Source organism: Aristolochia californica, unplaced genomic scaffold (assembly GCF_029961685.1).
Source record: "Aristolochia californica isolate CCGP_79_NKW_82.1479 unplaced genomic scaffold, dmAriCali1.0.hap1 SCAF_5, whole genome shotgun sequence".
NCBI lineage: Eukaryota > Viridiplantae > Streptophyta > Magnoliopsida > Piperales > Aristolochiaceae > Aristolochia > Aristolochia californica.
The window spans coordinates 8941690-8951885 of NW_027182214.1; the positions used below are offsets into that span (position 1 = coordinate 8941690).

Below are 10196 nucleotides of genomic sequence, written 5' to 3' on the forward strand. Positions count from 1 at the left end.
GGAAGAAGAAGACTCAGGGAGTGGTGATGGGGATATATTTTTTTTTCATCCAATTAAGATCATCTTAGAGATTCTTGGATTCTGGATTCAGCATGCTCTTATCACATGACACCAAATAAAGGTTGGTTTCACACCTACAAGTTATTAAACTCTGGTTTTGTTCTTATGGTTAATGATGTTTCATGCAAAGTTGTTGGAATAGGGAGTACAAAAATTAAAAGTTGTTTGATGGTGTGGTTAGAACGTTATGTGATGTTAGACATATATCGGATCTTAGAAAGAATTTGATTTCATTGGACACTTTAGATTGTAATGGGTATAGTTAAAAGTTTGCAAGTGGAATAATGAAACTGAGTAAAGGTGTCTTAAAAGGGATGAAGGGGTAGAAACTATTTGAAAATATTTATATCATGCAAGGTACCACAGTTGTAGGTGGAGTTGCAGCTATAGAGTCTGAGACTGATTGTACAGTCTTGTGGCATATGCGATTAGGTTATATGAGTGTGTGTGGGATGATGGAGCTTCATAAGAGAAATCTATTGAACGGTGTCAAAACATGCAAGCTTGATTTTTGCAAGTTTTGTGTTCTTGGGAAACAGAAAAAGGTGCAATTCAAGGCAGCCACACACAAGACAGAGAGGATTCTTAACTATGTTCATTTAGATGTTTGAGGGCCAGTAAGAGTGGCATCGCGAGGAGGACACATGTATTTTATGACCTTTATTGATGACTACTCACGAAAGGTTTAGGTGTACTTCATACAACACAAGTCAAAAACGTTTGCCAAGTTCAAGTTGTGGAAAGCTGAAGTAGAAAACCAGACAGGGAGGAAGATTAAATGCCTCGGGTCAGACAATGGTACTGAGTGCACAGATTCAAAGTTCAAGGGGTTGTGTGAGCAACATGGGATTAAGAGACTTCACAATACGCAAGACACCACAACAGAACAGTGTGGTGGAAAGGATGAACAAAATAATAGCTGAAAGAGCTTGATGTCTCAGGTTTAATGCAGGGCTTACAAAGAACTTCTGGGCAGAAGCAATGAATATAGCATGTTTCTTGATTAATAGATCCCCTAGAGCAGCACTAGATGGAAAAATATTAGAGGAGGTGTGGATAGGCAGTGAGGTAGACTACTCTGGCTTGAGAGCGTTTGGATGTCCAGCCTATGTACATATTTCTAGTGAGGAGAGGTCAAAGTTTGATGCGACATTTAGATAGTGTATCTTTCTGGGCTATCAGAAAGGGGTGAAAGGCTTCAAGCTCTGGGATCCAAAGGCAAATAAGATGGTGATCAGTAGAGATGTGGTTTTTTTTATGAAAAATCCATGTAGCGTACTCAGGAAGAAGAGAAATAGGTGCCAAAAAATTGCAGCACCAATGAGCATGTGGTGTAGGTGGAGCTAGAGAACTATGGTCGAGAAGAGGATGTTTAGCATGCAGAGATTTCTAGTTCAGGTGATCAGCAACATCACAATGTAGCCACAAACAGGCCCAAACGCAATATAAAGCCACCTACCAGGTATGATTTTGAAGATTTGGTTTATTATGCATTTATTACTAGTAGTGGGGATTCTACTACTTTTTAGGAGGCAATACAAAGCCAAGAGAGGAGTAAATGGATGGGTATTATGGTGGAGAAGATGGAGTCTCTACATAAAAACCAGACATGGGAGTTGGTGGAGCTTCCCGAGAGGAAGAAAGTGATAGGGTGCAAAGAAGGGGGAAGTAGTATCAGAAAAGAAGGGGGAAAATTCAAGGCTTGTTTAGTAGCAAAGGGTTACTCACAAAGGAAAGGGGTTTATGATGAGGTCTTCTCTCCTATGGTCAGACACACCTCCATCAGGGCAGTGTTGGCGTTAGTAGCACATTCAGACATGCAATTGGAACAGGTGGATGTAAAGACAGTTTTCCTTCATGGTGACTTGGAGGAACATATTTACATGGTGCAGCCAGCAGGGTTCAGTCACCCTGGATAAGAACATTTGGTCTGTAATTTGAAAAAATACTTTATGGGCTGAAGCAGTCTCTGAGGCAGTGGTACAAGCAATTTGACTCTTACATGATCCGCATTGGCTACAAAAGGTGTGAGTGTGATTGTTGTGTTTATGTGAAAAACCTTGATGATGACCCCTTTATTTTTCTATTACTTTATGTGAATGATATGTTGATTGCTACAAAAAGTATGAGTGAAGTCAGCAAGTTAAAGACTTTGTTGAATAGAGAATTTGATATGAAGGATTTGGGTGCAGCCAAGAAGATTCTTGGGATTGAGATTCGTAAGAACAGATCTTCCAGGAGATTATGGTTATCTCAGCATAGCTATGTTGAGAAAGTGTTGGAGAAATTCAGCATGGGTAATGCAAAACTAGTAAGTACACCTTTGGTGAATCATTTCAGATTGTCTACCGCTAAGTACCCGAAGACAAAGGATGAAGTTCATGACATCTCAAAGGTCTCAATACCAGTGCAGTGGGATGTTTGATGTATGCTATGGTTTGTACAAGACTAGATTTAGCACAAGTTATCAGCGTGGTTAACAAGTTTCTTTCAAATCCGAGTAGCCAACATTGGGATGCAGTCAAGTGGATTTTCATATACTTAAGGGGTACTATAGACTATGACATCATGGTTAGTAGACAACAAAATGACCCTTCAGTTGTGGGATATGTAGATGCAAGCTATGCAGGGGACTTAGATGACAGGAGGTCTACCATAGGTTATGTATTTACTCTTGTTGCAGGACTTATTTGTTGGAGGTCCAAAGTACAGTCTATAGTTGCACTATCTACTATCGAGTTAGAGTATATGGTTATAACTGAGGCTACCAAGAAGGCTTTGTGGCATACATATCGAGGAGCTGGGTGTCCAGCAAGGTGGAGTTCAATTGCATTGTGACAGTTAGAGTGCCATTTATTTGGCAAAGAACCAGGTACTTCATACACGAGGACTAAACACATAGATGTGAGGTTTCACGGTGAGGTCGGCGGGGGGATTGTTTTTGTATAGGGGGTATTTATGTATTTTATATTTTATACATCTAGAGTTAGTATAAAATACACATATGTAACCCTATTCGAAAATAGTGAAATTTTTGTGTCATCGCTCCGACGGATGTAGGCATACTGCCGAACCACGTAAAACCATTTGTCTTCTTCGTTCTTGTATTTTCCTCTTCGTTAATCATGTCGTTATAATTGCTAATAGGGATGAGTAATTGTGCAATCAAACAAGATAGAATTACATTTTGGAAAACAATGTAAGCAACTAAGCTTACTCAAATCATTGTGTAAGAAATTCTACTCCAAATCTTATTATATTTGGATGGATGCAACAGTAAATCTGGTAAAACTGGCAGCTGACATTCCCTAAAATTCCATATTAAATTCTTATTGTATTTCTTTGTCAAGCTTTTTCCTTTTTCCATTATCCATTTCAAGTTTCTGTTTCATGTCCCACTTTTGTTTCCTACTACCTGTAACATTGGGAACTTCGTGTACCTTCCCAAGGATTCCCACTGTATCCTATCTGATTACTCCTGACTCTCATTCCTCAGAACGCAGCCTCTGTTTTTTTGGGAGGAAGTAATGTAAGCCAGAGTTGCAATGTCAAGCTCTTTTGAATATAATGTACATTTATAGTGCACTTCAGCCAAGTCTGTTACAGCAGAAACGTGGCTTTCATGTGGCCTGCGCAAAAACAAAACAAAAAAAACAGTATGTTTACATATTAGAATCAAAATTTATGTACCCATGATGACTACAAAACGAAATACCAATATACAGTAGAAATCTGATCTCCAAAACTGGTCATTTCTCCTCTAACTTCAAGGAGTTGAGGCGTCGTAATCTTTGATCTAGTTCAGCCATTACAGCAGGTTCCTGCTTTTTCCTTTGCTTTGCAATAGCATTGATTGAACCGATTTTATCAAAAGCCACCTGCAAGTAAGCAAAGAAGTGACCAGTAAGTCTCTTTCCAAGTCTTTCATGTTAAAGATTATGCAAACTCGGGGGAATGGGTATATGTGAATTTTAGCAGTTCTCAACCACCTCAACAGTAAACTAACACATCTTGGATATCATCAGTAGTTTTATCTCCGAGGACTGGAAACATCAACACTTGAATAAAATCAGAGGAAACTGTTAAAACTCACCCTCAAAAAACAGAAAGATCTAAGTTGCATGTCTAGTAAACTCCAGTGATTGTCCAACAGAAACAATCAGAACAATCGATAACTGGATATTATTCAACAAAAAATGAAAGTTTTTATTAACATTGTGTATGTAAGATCACATTGGTTTCTTGGAATTACATATAAAATGGAACTCCTTGTTTCTTTGCATAAAATCAGAGGAAACTGTTAAAACTCACCCTCAAAAAACAGAAAGATCTAAGTTGCATGTCTAGTAAACTCCAGTGATTGTCCAACAGAAACAATCAGAACAATCGATAACTGGATATTATTCAACAAAAAATGAAAATTTTATTAACATTGTGTATGTAAGATCAAATTGGTTTCTTGGAATTACATATAAAATGGAACTCCTTGTTTCTTTGCATGAGATTTCTTTCCTGGAATTATCAGTTGGACAACAACAGAAAAGTTTGGCACACAGTTTACAGAACCCCCCTTACCATCAATAACGAGGTTCCTAGATTTTGTACATGTCACAAGATAATAACAATGACTTCTCCAGTTAGTATTAACAGCCTGTTCTAAGTCAGATAAATGGGAAAGTTGCATTAGTTTAACAAACTCTGTAAAATAACACTCACATTAATCTTACATTATCAAGTGTTAATCATTTGGCAAGTAAAAATTTTCAATTATCAAAAGTACTTAATGAATTTGACTTACTGCCAACAGTTCGTCAGGATCAAACAGATGGTGGGTGGCATTTTGCAGGATACTGATGACGTCTCCTATCTGAAGGGTAGCTAGCAACTCCTCTTCCTTTCTCTGCAGATTTTGATTGATAGTCAGATGAAAAAAATTAGAAGCAATTCACAATTTTGCTCTGACAAGCTACATATTTTCTTCAAAAATAGAACAACTAAAAAGATTGCAAATATCGTATACCTTGAATATTGCCAATGCTATTTGAAATAAAACTTGTGCCCCTTCATTGAAAAGGACATCCCAAACCCGCATGGTTGTCTGCAAATGGTCTCGGAAGGAGAAGATATTTAGAACCCAGAAACTCACACGAAGTTATCCTATTTGGTAAGCCCAGGTAGCTGTTTGCATGTATCTTTATGTATCATTCTATGCTACTTTTTTCATGAAAACAGTGAAATAAAAAGCAGTTAGGTGATCCCAGAATTTGATTTTATTAACGGAAAGAAGTCAATCTTGTAGCCGGGTCAGACCAGGCATAATCTACATGTGCACCCAATTATAGTATTAAAAATTCTGGTTTGAAAATAGGGACCAATTATAAACAACTATTTCTTGACAAATGTGCAACAAAATTGGAGGTTTTACCAAAAATCTTTGAAAATGGTCAGCAGCATAGGTGATATCTTTTATTCAATTGAACAATATCAGTCAACTGAGAACCAAGAGACAATCCTCCTTTCTGGTTTTCGAGACAAGGGAAGCTTAAGACAGACAATAGCCCCAATGACAAATGGCCTGCTCAGTATAAAGATTTTGTAAACAACTTAAATCAACCAATAGAAGAAAAATATGAAGAAGCCAGAAAATACAAATTCCATGCTTGTGAGGTTTTCAACAGTTTTAACCAAATTATTTTGTTGCTTCACTCATTTCTATAAAACAAACCTTTTTTTTTTTTTACCTAAACCGAGGTGCACAAAACAATAAACAAACACCAATGCTTTAAATCTACCTCAGAAGGCAAGCTCTTAGAGAAGAGGCATAAAAACCATTCTGTGGCCACAAGCGAGACATCAAAACCCATAGTTTCCAGGTGAGCAGCTATCCTGCAATTTGTTAGCAGAGAATGAGTATAAAAAAATACAAGAGAAGTTTAATTTCATCAGCTTGTCATTCAATAATCCAAAAAAGTAGATAATTAATGAACATACCTTGGACATTTTTTAGCAAGCATGTCTTTGAAGACCCTTTGTTCAACATGGCATCCCGACAAGTTGTCAGTGTAACAATCATTTACTAATACATTTTCCAGAAGGACCGCAAGCATCCAAAATGCATCTTCGTCTGTCTTCATTACTAACAAAAGCAGTGCTGCCACATAATTTAAACCCTAAGCAATAAAGTAACAGTTAAAACCATCACCATATCGGTTGTAAGAAGGGCTTAAACCAAAGTAAAAAAACACAAGGTTGCCTTACCTGACAATACCCAACATGAGAATCTCGAAAAGAGTAACACACAAGCACACGCCGTAAAGATGCATGACCTTCTTCAGTGTCGAACCATGGATGACCTGGGAATGTGCGAGGTAAATCCTGCATTTTTTAACAAAGACTTAAATGAGCTATGGAGAAATATCATCTAGAAAGTTTAGCATGCTCATAAAAGTCCACAATTATACATTACACTAGAAAAAAGAATATCATGACTATTCATTTAAGCTAAATGCAGAAGCTAAATATGTTTTCAGATGCATTATCATCATATAGTCATCAAATCCTTGTCCCATCTTTGCTAGGAATCAGCTTTACCTATTCAAGTAAAGGAAAAAGATCACCTTTTATCTCATTTCCTGCTGACATAGAGCTTTTGAACCTAAACTAGTGTTTCTTTTTCCACTTCAAAGTTATACACAATTAAAAAATAAAAAGAATTTTTTTAAAAAGTCATGTTACTTTTTCCATTTATACTTTATACACAATTAGATTATTGAAAGCTGCCTATTCTGATTAAGTAAAGGATGTATCTTTTTACTTTCCACCAACAGACATTCATCGATCACAAAAAGGACGGAAAAGCCAGGATGTGGCACTAGTTATTGCTCCAAAAATGTTGATTTAGATTAAAATTTTAGATTAGATTGCATAAGACAATCAGTGTATATTCAATTGATAAACCATATTCAGAAGAAAAAAAACACCACTAAAAATCATAAAAAGCAAGCAGAGAAAAGAAGTCATGAAACTGTAAAATAACCTCAAAGACCATCACAAATTGTGAAGCAAAGGCCAAAGGATCACCAAGAGTCAATTTAATATTAAAATAAAACATATATAGTAAACTACTAATACCAGAAACGACACAATTAAAAAGAAGATCAAAAGACAAACTTACATACATGATCTATCTGTCTTGTTGCAGGTGTGACCTTCCCTTGGACGGCATTAATCAGATCATGGAAATAACTATCCGGAACAGTGGATCTCTTCTTGGCCGCCCCAGAAACAGAAAGCCACACCTTTGGCCGTAAAAGAGGTGGAATTCCCTTCCTGATTAGTTTCTTCAAAGCAATCGTATTTTTAATCGTGTTTGCCAGAGCCGAAAATTTCAGGGAGTAAACAGTAATGCCTTCAAAAATGGAAGATATCTCTGGTTGCAGATACCAGTTCGCTCCTTTGTTAGCTTCCATTGCCCACCATATTCTTCCTTGTTGCTTCACCCTTTCCCTAACCTCATTCATCACATTCACATCATCCACGTTTCCTTCCACGGTGAACCCATAGAGGTCTTGGAATTTAACGACAAAATTTGTTCTTCTGGATTGGTTGCTGTCTTCCAACATTGCCTCTGACTTTGGAGGTCATGAGAAACTTCTCGCATATGGGTGCCGAACATCTCCCGCGTAACTGATATTGACGAATGGGAAGAAGGAGATTGTTTTCCCAATAGACGACGGAGGAGGATTCGATATATCCAATTAATTTATAGATGCATCAAAGGTTCCTCGAGGCATTAAAGATCGAAATTGCTCTTCTACAGAAACCTTTTGATAGACTCAAAACGAAACCATGAAATGCAAAGGTAAACTAAAAGTAGTTTAAAAAAACATAAAAATATAGAAGGATCGTAGGTGCCCTACAATCTATTCAGAAGACCAAAAGCAGCTAAAGCGTATGGCACCTCAGAACAAGAAAGCACTATTTATCCAAACGAAACCCTTTCCAACCTTTAAAAATAAAATAAAAAATACAAGAATAGGAGGTGATGCCTATAATCTTCTGAGCTGTTTTCCTCATTAAAACAAGGCTCCCCGAGAAAACGAGACTGCAGAACTCCCGGTGCAGGTTTTTTCTCAAGAGATTGTCGAACTAGAAAAAACCCACACCGTCGGAAACAGAAAAACCCGAAAGAAAGAGAAGGAAAACCAACCACTTGGCCCATTTAGAGCTTGTTATATGATGTAATTTGGGAAAAGAAAAAAAGGTATTTGATGGAGATGAATCGAAAAAGGGAAGAGTGGCTGGAGGAGGTTGAGGAAGAAAAACGGAGAGCGGAGATAATTTTTTGGGGCATTTTCCGTTAGATGATCGTGGTCATGGTGTTGGCTTAATGATGGCCATGACCTGGGTGAATGAAACTCAGACATTTGAAGTTGCGATAAAGCTCTTTTATTTCACTCAACACGACTACTCCACAAATGACCCAGAAACGCGTTTTCGCCCGCTGGGAACTTGGGAGCTTTGGCTTGAATCATCGGCAATAACATGTCTGTTGTCAATACGTATTGTGATTTTTATAAATTTGTTGGTCATGTTTGTGAGTTTTATAAATTTGTTTTGGTCTTCTATCACGTATTCACATATATACGTATTTTTTACATATAAAAATAAAAATTATTTTGTTCTTCTATCACATATTCGGAAATCAAAATAAGGTTTTAAATTCTTTAACAACCATGAATAAGGTGTTGCATAGCCCAAGATTCACAACCCCTTTTTTAGCAACTTCAAAATAATTAAATACTACAATAATTTATATATATAAATTTAAATATTTATCATAAATATAAAATAGAATTTATTACGTATTATAAATGTCTAGTCATTGACCAAAGAAAATGACAAGGTACTCAAGTTAACCGGGTATGAACGTCGTTTGAGCTGGTATCACATCATATAAATAAGTATAATATTTATTTATGATTATGTAATTAAATATTATATAATATATTTTTATCTATATTTTTTATTTTAATATATATTAATTTGAATATCTATTTTTGTTAAGTTTAACAATTTAACTCTTAATAAACTTTTTTTCTTAGTGTTCAATGATTTTGACTTTTATCTCATATGATACCCAAAGATCAAAATAAAACAAATTCGTGTAAATTGTTGGGATTAACTTGCATCATAATGAAACTTTCTTGGAAGAATAACGTTAAAAGACACCCACGTATGTAGGGGTGACATGACTAGTAAATAATGAGAATCCATAGGGGTGTTAGCAAAGCGATACACCATCATTCTTGTTTATTTAAGCAAGTCAAAAACATATTTTCTCTATGATAAGATATCACCATACCTGGACTGAAGAACCTCAATAACAAGGAATAATTTAAAGAGTCCCAAGTCTTTTATCTTGAATTCATTGCATATCTTATGTTTGACTTGACTGATGCTATCGGTATCATTACCTGTCAAAATAATATCATCCAAATACAAAGGAAATAGTACCACACCTTTTTCAGTATGTTTGATAAATACAAAATGATCCACAGAGCACCTTGTGAGCCTGAATCAAAGCATTGCTTGACTAAACTTATCAATCCAGGCACGCAGAGATTGCTTCAAACCATATAATAATTTTTTTAGGTGGCATACCAACTCCCCTCAAACTATGTATCCAGGTAGTTGCTACATATAAATTTGCACCTTAATATCGCCATTGAGGAAAGCACTCTTCGCATCTAGCTGAAAAACAAGCCATCGAGAGTTAACAACAAGAGATAATAAAAGAGGTACCGAATTGAGCTTGGTGATTGGTGAAATTTTTTTCCTCATAATCAATCCTATAACATTGAGTATAGCCTTTAGCCACAAGTCTGGCTTTAAGGCGGGCCACGGAGCCATCTGGATTCTGTTTGACAGTGAATACCCATTTACACCCCACCGACTTTTTGCCAGATGGTAGGGGACCAAGTTGCCACATATAATTGTCATAAAGGGTTGTCATCTCTTCATCCATGACCATTTTCCATCCTGGATGTTGTAGGACCACCTGATAAGATTGAGGAATAACAACAAAAGAAATAGAGGCAATAAAATGACAACAAGATAGGGATAACCAATGGTAG

At 36.5% G+C, this 10196-nt stretch overlaps 1 protein-coding gene across 1 annotated transcript; it reads right to left on the reverse strand.

The window, feature by feature from the left end:
• Positions 1-3402: 3402 nt before the first annotated feature.
• Positions 3403-8464, reverse strand: LOC137966154 (uncharacterized). Its single transcript, XM_068812685.1, is given in 8 exon segments — positions 3403-3938; positions 4859-4960; positions 5081-5158; positions 5853-5946; positions 6052-6230; positions 6319-6435; positions 7239-7687; positions 7690-8464. Coding segments are annotated over 8 exon segments (1194 nt in total). The 5' UTR covers positions 7736-8464; the 3' UTR covers positions 3403-3809.
• Positions 8465-10196: the final 1732 nt, after the last annotated feature.